Source organism: Colobus angolensis, unplaced genomic scaffold, assembly GCF_000951035.1.
Source record: "Colobus angolensis palliatus isolate OR3802 unplaced genomic scaffold, Cang.pa_1.0 Scaffold21, whole genome shotgun sequence".
Lineage (NCBI taxonomy): Eukaryota > Metazoa > Chordata > Mammalia > Primates > Cercopithecidae > Colobus > Colobus angolensis.
The window spans coordinates 3,168,310-3,181,615 of record NW_012115266.1 but is presented as its reverse complement, the minus strand read 5'-3'; the positions used below and the strand labels follow the sequence as shown (position 1 = coordinate 3,181,615).

The following is a 13,306-nucleotide window of genomic DNA, read 5'->3' as shown; positions in this document are numbered from 1 at the left end:
AGAAATATTTAGAGACAGAGTCTCATTTCATCACCCAGGCTGGAGTGCAATGGCGTGATCTCAGCTCACTGCAACCTCTGCCTCCTAGACTCAAGTGATTCTCCTGCCTCAGCCTCCCGGGTAGCTGGGATTATAGACACCCACCACCATGCCCAGCTACAGACTATAATTATATTTAACAACAACATTGCTAGTGCTCTGCAGTTTAGAAGGCACTTCAGCAGACACTCTCACTTGCTACTAAGAGTAACCTCGCCTACTAGGCAGGACAAGCACCATCTTCATTTGACAGAAGCTTTAACACAGAGCATGGGACTTTCTGGCCTGTCTCCCACCCTTAATGTCCCACAGCAGTTCCTGATCTCCTGCCCCACCTCTCCTGCACCCCGCCCCTCAGGTGACTCACTGTGTCAACATCCTTGAGGACACGATTTCTGGTTCATGGCCCCAGAGCTGGAGCTTTGGAAGGATAAAGGAAAAAGCAGCCAGAGTCTCTGCCCTCAAGAGACAGGCATTCTAAGGCTGGGCGCGTTGGCTCATGTCTGTAATCTCAGCACTTTGGTAGGCCGAAGCAGGCATATCACTTGAGCCCAGGAGTTTGAGACCAGCCTGGGCAATGTGGCAAAACTCTGTCTCTACAAAAAATACAAAAATTGCCCTTGCGTGGTAGCACATGCCTGTAGTCCCAGCTACTTAGGAGGCTGAGGTGGGAGAATCATCTGAGCCTCCCTGGGAGGTCAAGGTTGCAGTGGGCTGTGATCGCACCACTGCACTCCAGCGTGGGTCACACAGCGAGACCCTGTCTCAAAAAACACACACACAAAGACACAAGTTCTAATGAAAGAGAAAGGACAAACACAAACAAGAAACTGTATAACTAAGTGGGAAGGAAGGCCTGGCAGGGGCCACCTGGCCAAGTCTGGACCACAGGCTGCCGCGATTCTGTGGGAGGGGAACGGCATTTAGAGTTAAACCTTGGGTTCAAGTTCTGGCTTTGCTACCACCCATCAAATGACCTTGGGGAATTCACTCTACCTCTCTGGACCCCTTAGTCCGTCTACAAAACAGATTTATCCCTCTCAGCACAGAGGGCTGACAATTAAGGGATCTGTTTTATGGGAAACTTCAAATTGTCTCTTCGGTTTCATAAACTGTAAACTGCAATACACACGCAAAGGATTGTGATTAGATTTCACCTCATCAGAGGCATCAAGTATTTACTGAGCAACGAACTGCCTGTAACGCACACTTGAGGGACAGAGGATCATATAAAACATGGCCTCTGCCTTTAAGAAAATCACTATCTGCTGATGAGGCAAGACAGGCACAGCCAACATATAACAAACACATAGTGTGTGCAAAGGCACTGCTGCGAGAGAAAAGGGAGAGGAGGCAGGCCGAGCAGCTTAGGAGAGCTAAGTGAAGGCTCACGGAGGAGACGCTTGGCCTGGCCCTTAGGAAGGGCGCCAGCGCCTGCTGTGTGAGTGCACTGGGGTGAGAGGGAGAAACAGGGCCAACTGTCCTCATCTCCATGTGTGGACTCCAAGCTGACTCTGTTCGGGGTCAGGGGCCAGTGGAACCGGTTCAAATGCTGATCACAACCCCCTAATGCTAATTAATCTGGTTACCTAGAGGAACTAACTTTTCTGAGACTCTGTAAAATAAGAATAATTATTTGACTTTGTTCATTGGGAGGATTAAATATGAGAATGCATGTGAACTGGTCTGTATTAGGGATGTAATACATGCTACAAATTAATAATCATCGACATCAAATAAGGTCTGACTGCCAGGGTGAGACCAGATTTTGGAAGGTCAGAAACCCCAATAAAGAAATGTAGAAACAATGATTTGGGGGTGATCAGCATAGAAGTGACAGCCAAAGCTATGAGAAAGAGCTTGGCCTCAGCAAGGTGGGGAGGGCTGCTGCCCACAAGCCCAGCTCTGGCCACCGGCATGCACCCTCCCCACCAGAACCACGGGTGCCTGGGCTGCCCAGGCCCTGGAAAGCTCAGCCCAGGGCATCACCACTCGCCTGTTTTCCTGAGAAGAGCACAGGAGCAGAGGTGGAACAGCAGAAATGTGAGGAGGAGAAACTGAGGCAGGAATGAAACAGAAGGGATGGTCTTAAGAGGGGCAAACAAATACTGCTAGTATGTCACAGCCTAGGAGCCCAAAAGAGAAGTTTCAGGCAGAGGTGGGCGGGCGGGGAGCCTGCGGTACCATGAACTCTCAAAGTTGTGGGGAAGGGCAGCACCAAGCAGACAATGACCAGGTGAGAGGCTGACATGGAAACAACGGAAGATGAAGCAGGAAGTTTAAGGGAACAATATGCAGCCCCCCCAAAAAAGTATGCATTCATTCATTCAATCACTTCTGAATGAGCCTTTACAACATGCCAGGCAGCACTGTCGGTCATCAGAGAGGAAGTTGCGCAGGAGAGAACAGGTCCCTGCCCTCATGAAACTGACATTTCATGCCAGCCAGGAAACCGAGCACACAAACAAGACCATTCCAGATCCATCCTGATTGGTAAGTACTGTCTTCCGTCCTCAGACCCCCTCCCGATGGCAGGTCTCCCTCGGTGTCACAGAGAAAGGTACCACCTGACAGAGAACAAAGCCGCAGAGCTCAATCCCTCCATCCCTGGCCTAGAACTCCCCGGGATGGATGGGGGGAAAGGCATGTTCTTAACAATTGCTAATCCCAAGCAGTTTGGGACTAAGCAGAGGGAAATGTAGCTGAAGCATACATAGATGTCCACGTCACCTCCATCCCCGCAGCCTTTCCTCCTACAAGCATGTGAATGTACACACACGTGCACACTGGCTCTCTCCCCTCTCCTTGGATTGTTATCCCATGACCTGGCAGGGAGCCCGGCCTGTCTGCAGTTAAAAAACCAGAGGCCATTTGGAACCTGATCAGTTTCTCCTCCTCCTGAACTGAGGAAAAGGTTTTCTTCAAAATGGGAGATGTTCTCTCCCCTTAAATGTGAGCAGTAAGTCCTACTCAAACGCCAGAGGTCTGGTCTCCCAAAATACAGGTAGTAACATGTTTTTCCTTTGCTGCTGTCTAGGAGGCCTCACATGTTGAACAGAGCATGACCTCACCCCTCCAATTTCCCAGATTCCTAAAGGAAAGCCGGGCCTTTCTGTTCTGTAACTTCAGGGCATTTTGTGAAGGACTGAGCTGGCTGGGGAGCTGGAGCACAGCACACGAGGGGCCGGCCGGTGCTGAACTAAGAGCAGGGCCTCCCCATGACCACTGGCAGCCACGCCATTTACACAGGGAACCATGTGGCCTTTCCCCCAACTGTCACCATCATGCAAGGGCATTCTGGCCCAGAGTTCTCAGATCCACGGCCAAGGTCTTCTGTCCATGGTCTCAGGCAAAATCTGTTCTCAGCCAGGAATGGTGGCTCACGCCTGTAATCCCAGCACTGTGGGAGGCCGAGGCGGGCAGATCACCTGAGGTCAGGAGTTCAAGACCATCCTGACCAGCATGGTGAAACCCTATCTCTACTAAAAATACAAAATTAGCTGGGTGTGGTGGCACACACCTGTAATCCCAGCTACTCGGGAGGCTAAGGCAGAAGAATTGCTTGAACCCGGGAGACAGGGGTGGCAGTGAGTCGAGATCATACCACTGCACTCCAGCCTGGGTGACAGAGCAAGACTCAAAAACAAACAAACAAACCAAACAACAACAACAAAATCTGTTCTCAGGTCAAGTAGGGTTTGCCTACCTCCTGCCCCCCCAGCTTGCCCATGCCTGACCAGAACGGTCCCCAGAGCCCTTGAGAAACGATCTGGTCCAACCCTCCCTTGGATTCCTGTTCTCTAAGGACTGTTGCCATCCTTCTACCCTCTGCTCTTCCAAGAGCTAGAAGGCTGCCAAGTTCCAGAGGGAAGAGCAACAATGGCCAGGATGTGTGGGCACTCCTACCCAGGACAAAGTGCCTAGAGGCCTCTGAAAGTCAGTCCTCTTACCATGGCAGTTGGTCTGCAGAGTTCCAGGGAGGCCACAAGTCTGGAATACCCAAGTCTGGGCCTGAGGCCTGCTGCCTGTTTATAATTGATGTTCTAGGTTAATCCCCTGTTAATGACTTTCCAGAACTGTCCCCTCCTTTACCGCTCCCAGGAGAGAGAGGCTGCTTGGGAGCCAATCTCTGGCTTAGGGGTGGGCCTTGAGTAGACTGAGGAAAGGATAAAAAAACAAACACCAGGTCAGGGGTGAGCTGGAAGAGCGGCGGTCAAAAGCCACTGCTCACAAGTTCTGGTGGAAAGATGAAAGGGCAGTGGTGTTTGAGTTTCACAAAGAAGGGAGGGCCACGGCCAGGGCTGGGAAAGCCAGCCAGGAGAGAGAGAGGGCATCTGGCCTAAGGAAAGGAGCAGAAGATTCAATGGGGAGAAGAAAAAAGGAGTCGTCTAATGTCTTCCTCCTTCCTGCCAAGACCTCACTACACCCTGGGTGGTCTACCTGGGAACTGGTGACATCATGGGCCTATCTCCCCACAGGGCCAGAAGACTGGATCCCTCACCAGGGCACATGTTACCTGGTGATTAGTGTGAGCTGGTGGCCCAGTATGATTTATCAGCAAGCAGATGTTCACATGTGTGAATATACTACGAAACCACCCAGCTCAGTTCATTCAACAGTGTTATCCTAAAGGCCACTCCAGTCAGAAGCCAGAACAGAGTTCCCATCTACTGGGCACCACCCCACCATCGCAAGAAAACAAAACCCCAGGCTGAGCTCTGACGAGCTCCTTGGAAGGAGGCACAGTCAATAGCTCACTGTTAGATCTTTTGCTTGGCCTCCCGAACCAGAGGCTAATTGGTCAGAGGTCTTGCATGGTTCAGCACGCTCAGTGTATGACAGGAGACGGCATCTGAAGAGAGCGGGTGGGCTGAGCCTGCTACGGGAACGTAAGTGCACCCTGATCCAAGCCAGGCAGAGAGGTCTGAACACCCCGATGTCCCCAAGAACATGCGTTAACTGAAAAGTCAGGGTGGAGGGATCCTGCACACTCCTTCAGGTCCAGGATCCTGACCAGCACCAGCACCTCTGTTTCCGCCTCTTCTCCATCTTTTCCCAAGATGACAACAAGCAGCTTTCTGCTTCCCTTCCAGCCCCCGAAGGAAGGGGGCGGCTACCCGGAAGGTGAGCCCAGAATGACACTCAAACCAGGGGCCGTGCCTGGGAATAAAGAGTAGAGGATCAGCTGGAACGGCAAAGTGGGAAATGGTGGAAAGTCCTCATGTCCAGTGCCACAGCTGCTAGTTGTGACAATTCTTGTCCTTATCCTAGCACCAGGATAGGCACCGGGTGCCTCTTCCCCAGCTGGAGGCAGAGAGGTGCCACCAACTCCCACACTCGCCTTGAGATTTGCCATCTGGCTGGCGAGCTGCTGGGGGTGGGGAGGGGGGGGAGCTGGAGGAAGTATCTGCATGGAGCCTGCACCTGGCCTAAGCCTCATCCAGGAGTGCCATTCCCAGTGACTTGCCCAGCATCATACTTGTCATGGGCCCCAGCCATCTCCACTCATGCTTCATTCCTTAGCACACAGAGGTCATGCAGGACATGATCTTCGGAACAGGCGTCCCTACCGCTCCCCACAGAGGAGAAGCTGCCTGAGAGTTGGGTCACAGCTTACTCAGCTCTTCCTGCAGTGAGCATTTCACAGGCTACTACTGGATTGGACCAAAAATGTAATCACCACCACATGTCCTATTCGGTTCAGTGCAGCCTGCCTGAGTCTCCATCGGCACTGGGGAGCCAGAGCTGACAAGACACAGTCCCTGCCCTCCAGGAGCTCACATCGGGGAAGGCACCAGACACACAAACAGAGAAGAGAAACCAAGTGTGGTGGGGGCCAAAGGAAGCAAGCGCCAGCGCTGAACTAGTGGTGGGAGGAGGGGACTCAGGTATTAGGAAACCATGGGAGTTGAGACTCACAGACAAGGTGAATGACAGAGGACTGGCCGGAAGGGAAAAGGGAAGAGAGTGGTGTGGCCAGGACACTGGCCATTGTGTGGTCACAAACCATGCAGTTTGGCATGGCTGGAACACGGGGTATGAGCAGAAGGGGACGCAGGGGCCTGACCACTCACTGCAGCATGATCCATGCTGTCTTCAATTTACACAGAAAGCCCAGTGTCGAAAAATTCAACAATTAACCTTCTATGCAATTGTAAAATACCCTGAAACCAACAATTACTACGACTTTATAATGGGTTTCTTCATCTGAGAAAAACACAAGCGGGGGGAGTGTCTGGTTTAGTTAAACGGTAGCAAGGTTATGCGCTGCTGCCCTGGCAAATGAGTCGCTCACATGCTCAACAACACTGTTAGTCCTGGGTGACAAACAGAACCAGGCTTCCAGCTGGAGGTTCCAGGTGGAGAACAAGTTGGTCTGTGCTCAGCTCTGGGTAGTGCTTGCATCTGTCCCGTCCTTGTCTTGGCTCAAGGTCCATCCTGCAGAAAGCTCCTTGTACCATCAGGGCAGCTGGATGGACCCTTCTAACAGCCTTGGTCCCCCATTCTCCTCGGCCACCCCAAATCTAGCCACACATGCATTGATGTCGTATGACTTCTACGGAGCAAAGTAAGCGAGGAGAGTTTCTTTCATTTATTCAGAAAGCCTGTAAGGACTGTCCACTATGTAACAGAGAAGAGGCTAGGTGCTACCGGGAAGCAGAGAGGGTGACAGACCCAGACTTTAAGAACTCACCATGCGGCTGGTGGAGGCAAGATCTGCATGTGGAAAATTAGCATCCACCCCCAGAGTTAACTGCCAACGAATAAGGCTGCAGGGCAGGGGATCACAGAGGCTAAGGTTTCCAGGCCTCTACTGTCCATGACCCCTAGAAAGATGCAACAAACCAACCAGGCGCAGTGGCTCATGCCTGTAATCCCAGCACTTTGGGAGGCCGAGGCGGGCGGATCATGAGGTCAGGAGATCGAGACCATCCTGGCTAACTCGGTGAAACCCCGTCTTTACTAAAAATACAAAAAATTAGCCAGTCGTGGTGGTGGGCGCCTGTAGTCCCAGCTACTCGGGAGGCTGAGGCAGGAGAATGGCATGAACCCGGGAGGCGGAGCTTGCAGTGAGCCGAGATCGCGCCACTGCACTCCAGCCTGGACGACAGAGCGAGACTCTGTCTCAAAAAAACAAAAACAAAAACAAACAAACAAACAAAAAAATGCAACAAACCAACTACTTTGTGATACCAGCTCCAGGCCAGAGAGCAAAGGCTCTGGACTGATCCAACCCAACCCTGGTGCTGACAGTCTTACAGTGTCGCAGAATGCCCGGTGTCCTTCCTCCTCCACACAAGTCACATAAACCCACTGTTCTCCTCTCCCAGCACTGCAGTTTGAGCTCTGGGAACTGTGTTTAACTGCAACTCCAACACTTTAAGTCACTCTTCAACTTGGGAATTTACATCACCTTCTGAACTTTAGTTTCCTGATCTATAAAAGGCAGAATGATCTGAGCCATCTTGTGGAGCTGCTATGAGAACCCAATGAGGTAACGTATTTTTGAAATACCTAAGAGAGTCTAGCACAGTAGAGATGTCCCAAAAAATGACCCCAATGGTCAGCCCTTGTGATAACAGCCTTAGTGCTTCTCTCTCCCATCATGCCCTAGGGCCTCAATATAAGACATGAAGAGACCTAGACACAAGCCCAGGGAGGCTAAGAACAGAATGTCAGTCCCTTGTAGGATGGTGACTAGAAGGAGCTGCGAGCTGTGAATCAGACAGTCATGGCCCTATCTCTGCTACTGTTACCAGTGCTGTGCCAAGAGGCAAGTCACCCCGCCATCCTGGGATTCAGTTTCTTCCCCTACTAGACAGGGATAATAATTACCAGCCTCCTTCACAGGAGCAGCCTGGACAAAAAAAAGAAAAAACCATAACCCAGGTGCAACGGCAGATGCCTGTGGTCCCAGCTACTCTGGACACTAAGGCAGGAGTTCGAGGCTGCAGTGAGCTATGATCACATTTGTAAATAGCCACCACACTACAGCCTGGGCAACACAGCCAGAGTTTGTCTCTCTCTCTCTTTTTTTTTTTTTTTTTGAGATGGAGTTTCACTCTTCTTGCCCAGGCTGGAGTGCAATGGCACGATCTCGGCTCACTGCAACCTTCACTTCCTGGGTTCAAGATATTCTCCTACCTCAGTTTCCCAAGTAGCTGGAATTACAGGCATCCACCACAATGCCCAGTTAATTTTTTGTATTTTTAGTAAAGACAGGGTTTCACCATGTTGGCCAGGCTGGTCTCGAACTCCTGACCTCAGGTAATCCACCCACCTCGGCCTCCCAGAGTGCTGAGATTATAGGCGTGAGCCACTATGCCCAGCCCAGAGTTTGCCTCTTTAAAAATAAATAAATAAATAAGACATATCCCCGTCTTCAGTCTAGTTAAGAAGGAAGGCATAAAGAGGAAGAGATTAAACAACATAAAGTTAAATTAATAGAAGGACAAGCATTGAAAAGAATACAAACTCAGGAATAAATTTAACGAAAGAAATGCAAACCTTAGGCCAGGCGCATGCCTGTAATCCCAGCTACTAGGGAGGCTGAGGCATGAGAATAGCTTGAACCTGGGAGGCGGAGGTTGTGGTGAGCCGAGATCATGCCACTGCACTCCAGCCTGGGCAACACAGTGAGACTCCATCAAAAAAAAAAAAAAAAAAAAAAAAACAAAGAAGAGAAGAGAAGAGAAGAGTAAACCTTATACACTGAAAACTATAAAAGACCCTCAAAAGAAATTAGAAACCTAAAGGAAAGAAAAGATACCACACGTTCACGGGTCAGAGACTGCATGTTGCTAAGATGGGAATACTCCCCACACTGACCTACAATCCCCATCACAGTCCTAGGTGTCCCAACAGTTTTGCCCACCACTGCCTTTGCACCATTGGTGCCAATGTCAACACAGAGGAAAAGGCAAAGAATCTCTTGGTATTGTTATGGAAATCCTTTTGACTCACAGACCCCCCTGGAATGGTCTTGAGGAGCTGCAGGGGCCTGGGGACCTCACTTTGAGAACCACCAGTCTAGGAAGACGCTCCCTGCTGGCCTGGGAGAAGGTAATGCCAATTCTGGAGTAAAACAAACAACTTTCTTCACCTTGGGACACAAGAAAAGGCAGGGAGGTAAGCGGCGTGATTCCTGCACTGAGTAGGTGGGAGGGCTGACCTCAGCGCTGAGTGACTGACAGCCGTAAAGGGTAGAGTTCAGCTGAGCAGCCGCTTCCTGTGGGAACTTCCAAATCTAACAACCTGCTCTCCGCTGGTTTCCTCTCCACCCTTTCCATTCCTTTCACCTCAACACAGAATAGGCAGCTTTGATTCGTGAGATCCTTTTCCTGCTTCCCCACTAGAGTGGGCCAAGAGGGAATGGGGATGGTTGGGGAAGGAGGGCAAGAAGCAGGAAGGGAAGAGAACGGCAAATACTACCAGCTCCTGTCTCTGTCCAGCTGCCCCCAGCCTCAGTTCACCCTGGGGTGGGGAGGGGTCTCCCAACAATTTCCATCACGCTCCCTTCCTGCCAATTAGCCCCCAGTTCAGCCTTAACGAAGGGCTTCCTCCTGCCACAGCTGAGGTCACTGGGTAGGCAAGGCTCCTTCTCTCATCACCGCAGTTGTAAGCCCCCACCCAGCAACCCACACAAGACCCCAGGTTGGCTCAAAGCCCAGTCCTCACAGGATATTCAGTAAAACAACGTGAAATCCGGGTAGGAACGAATTTCTCACTGGAGAGGAGAATGTTAGAACCGCAGCAGCAGTAGTAAAGCCGCTTGGCCTGTGGCGCCAAAGGCGGAAAACAAAGTGACATTCAGGCCTCAGGGACACACAATAGGCCCTTATGCTCTTTTCTGGTTTGGGCCCAGAGCTGCTAAGCTGAGCTAGAGGGCCCAATGGGTGGCCCCTGGGCAGGCGTGACTCTAGGATGCATGGGGCCCCAGACAAATACATTTTGGGGACCCATCTATATAAAAACTTCAGTCACTCAAAATTAGTGCATCAGCACCATTCTGGCAGCCCAATCTCACATGATTCCCACTAAAGAAATACTTCAGGCTGGGCACAATGGCTCACACTTGTAATCCCAGCACTTTGGGAGGCCAAGGTGGGTGGAACACGAGGTCAGGAGTTTGAGACCAGCCTGACCAACATCTCTACTTAAAAAAATACAAAAATTAGCTGGGCAGGCCTGTAATCCCAGATACTCGGGAGGCTGAGGCAGGAGAATCTCTTGAACCCGGGAGGCGGAGGTTGCAGTGAGCCGAGGTCACACCACTGCACTTCAGCCTGGGCAACGAGAGAGACTCTGTCAGAAAAAGAAGAGAAGAGAAGAGAAGACTGGAGGACCCGGAAAATTTGGAGGAAGGTACCCCTCAGGTGTAGAGTCTGAACAGGGGCCACATGTGCCCAGGCCTAAGGCTGGTACTGACCTGAGGACACACAGCCACAAAGATGGGTTTGAAGGATTAAGAACGTTGCCCTCAAAAAAGAAATCTAGGAACTCAAAGCCAAGGTACATCTCATTTCCTCCTCTCTGGGGTTATCAAGCTACCTGGGCAATCCAAACACTTCAGTAAGTCAGCAGGTCTCTCTCTATCTCCCTACTGGATAAAACAGGGTGGTCTGTTTTAATTTTCACACCGTATTCCTGCCCAATCTCTCTCTGTAAGGTGAACAGGTAAGAAGCCAGGAAGAAAGAAAGCCTTTGCAGCTGGGTGTGGTGGCTCACGTCTGTAAACCCAGCACTTTTGGGAGGCCGAGGTGGGCAGATCACCTGAGGTCAGGAGTCTGTGACCAGTCTGGCCAATATGGTGAAACCCCGTCTCTACCAAAACTACAAAAATTAGCTGGGCGTGGTGGTGGGCGCCTGTAATGCCAGCTACTAGGGATGCTGAGGCAGGAAATCGCTTGAACCTGGGAGGCGGAGTTTGCAGTGAGCCGAGATGGCGCCACTGCACTCCAGCCCAGGCAACAAGGGGGAAACTCTGTCTCACAAAAAAAAAAAAAAAAGACAGACAGACTTTGCCAGGATCCCTTTGAGGGAAGGACTGAGTTTGGCCCATAGTAAATGCTCAAAAAATCGTGAGTAAAGAACAAACACAGATAATCTACAAAATGATAATTCACTGCCAGGCAAGGAGGCATTTAATTCAACTCCAAACAGGCCCTGTCCCCTCGAGGCATTTCTGCCATCACCTCCAATTACACTACCAGGGACTGTTTAGTAGTAGTGCCAGGCAGGTTGTGGTGGCTCACACCTGTAATCCTAGCACTCAGGGAGGCCAAAGTGGGAGGATGGCTTGAGTCCAGGAGTTCAAGACCAGCCTCGGCAACACAGCGAGACGCCACTTCTAGAAAAAATAAAAAATTAGCCAGGTGTGGTGGTGCGCGCCTATGATCCCAGCTACTCCAGGGGCTGAGGTGGGAAAGTCACTTGAGCCTGGGGGAGTTCGAGGCTGCAGTGAGCTATGATGGTGCCACTGTACTCCAGCCTGGGTGACAGAGCGAGACCCTGTCTCAAAAAAAAAAAAAACCCTAGTGTCAGCAGGGTCCTAGGGTGCGCCAATGGGGAGGGCTCACAAGGTAAACAGACAGCTCCAGCAACCAGGCTCCAGCCAGGGAGGCAGGGAGGGTGCTGCTGCCATAAGCTCCTCCCGCCCTCCACTCCATTTCAGAGAGAGAGCATGGTGGATCTCCGAAACCTGCCTAAGGTTCCCCATGTTCTGCCAAGCTCCATAGCCAGACGCTGCCTGCTGCGGGCTGCAGATAACCACAGTAGGAGGGCGGCTTCCCCTGACGGGCCAGCAGGGTTAGGGCGCTCTCATTACCCACTGCCTGTGCAGCAGTGATCACAGCTGCAATCAAACAGGGAATGGCCTTCTGCCAGTCCCCCCCCCGATGACAGGAGATGGCTGGGGCCTTCTCCCTCCTGTGTCTCCAGCATGAAGCATGCGGCCTAGAACACAGTCCTGCTCGGTAAACAGTTATAGAGCAAAGGCAAGTCTCCCTAAACCACACAGCAGCCCCTGGAGCTGAGGGCCAGCTGCGGACCACTCCGTGCCCTGTGATTCTGCACGCAGCAAGGGCTCCAGGGGTGATTCTGCTCCATCCATGGAGGGCTGTACCAGGGCCCTGCCCTCAGGGGCAGCTACCAGGGGAGGGACTACAGGCCTCAGAGGTGGCATGCCAGGTTCAGAGACTTCCTCGATTTATCCTAAAGTCTCACGCTAACATAAGAGAGAAGGCAGTCAGGCAAAAAATCCTGGCCCTGACAAGCACATGCTGTTGGGGGAAGCCTGGTTCCAGTCCTCTGAGGCCCCAGATTTGGTTCTGTCTCCCTTCTTTCTTTGTCCTTTACAGGCAACAGCCACTGCCTCTTTCAGCACTTTGAGATCAGTACTAACTACCCCTCCCATAGTCTCAGTCTTTCCTACAACGCTCTTTACAGCCTCTGCTCCCTCTGCTTTGGTCCTTCCTCCTCCTTACCCTCCAAAACAAACACACCCACTGCGTTTCTTTCAGCCACTGCTTCTGCTGGAACTCACCTATTCCCCAAGGGGCTGAGCAGGAACAAATGCCCTCTGTGCGGGGGCCACGTCTCTTCCCCAGCTCTCACTCACCACACTTGGCGCAGCCCCTGTGGCCTTTCCCTTAGCATAGGTCAGGTCAGGCCCACAGCTGTAGACAGCAAGCCTGTCCTGCTTGTTGCCAAGCAGTTTTACTATTATTATTATTTTGTAGAGATGAGTTCTTACTGTGTTGCCAGGTGGGTCTTCACCTCCTGGGTGCAGGTGATCCTCTGACCTCGGCCCCCCACAGTGCTGGGATTACAGGCATGAACCACCATGCCCGACCTGCCAAGTAGTTTTGTATGTGCAGTTTGTACGCTGAACAGGGTTAAGGAGGACCTCACCACCTAAGCAAAGCACTGGGCTTACAGGCAGCAAGTTACTCACTTCAATTTCTGGGGGCCCTGAGTTCCTAGGAGCCGCCAGTCCTGAGACCACGGCTTAGTCACCTTTGTCTCCCCAAAGGCTAACAGAGCAGTGATCCAAGAAGGTACTGGGTAAATATAGGGAACCAATAAATCTGGAAGGGAGAAAAGCATGACACTGCAGAAAGTACACAAAATTTCGGAGCAGAAAGGCTGGGCGCGGTGGCTCACGCCTGTAATTCCAGCACTTCGGGAGGACGGAAGCGGGTGGATCACAAGGTCAGAGATCGAGACCATCCTGGCTAACACAGTGATATCCCGTCTCTACTAAAAA

At 51.6% G+C, this 13,306-nt stretch overlaps 1 protein-coding gene across 3 annotated transcripts in view; it reads right to left on the bottom strand.

Moving 5' to 3' along the window:
• Nucleotides 1–13,306, bottom strand: part of PC (pyruvate carboxylase) — a 112,899-nt gene that overhangs the window by 60,713 nt on the left and 38,880 nt on the right. Inside the window, exon 1 of one of the 3 annotated variants that reach the window (XM_011942398.1) lies at nt 3,990–4,070. The exons of the other annotated variants lie outside the window; for them this stretch is intronic. Coding sequence (XP_011797788.1) covers nt 3,990–3,992 — 3 coding nt within the window. The 5' untranslated portion in view covers nt 3,993–4,070. Of the gene's footprint in view, nt 1–3,989; nt 4,071–13,306 lie in introns of those variants that run through there. 3 annotated transcript variants of the gene reach the window in all.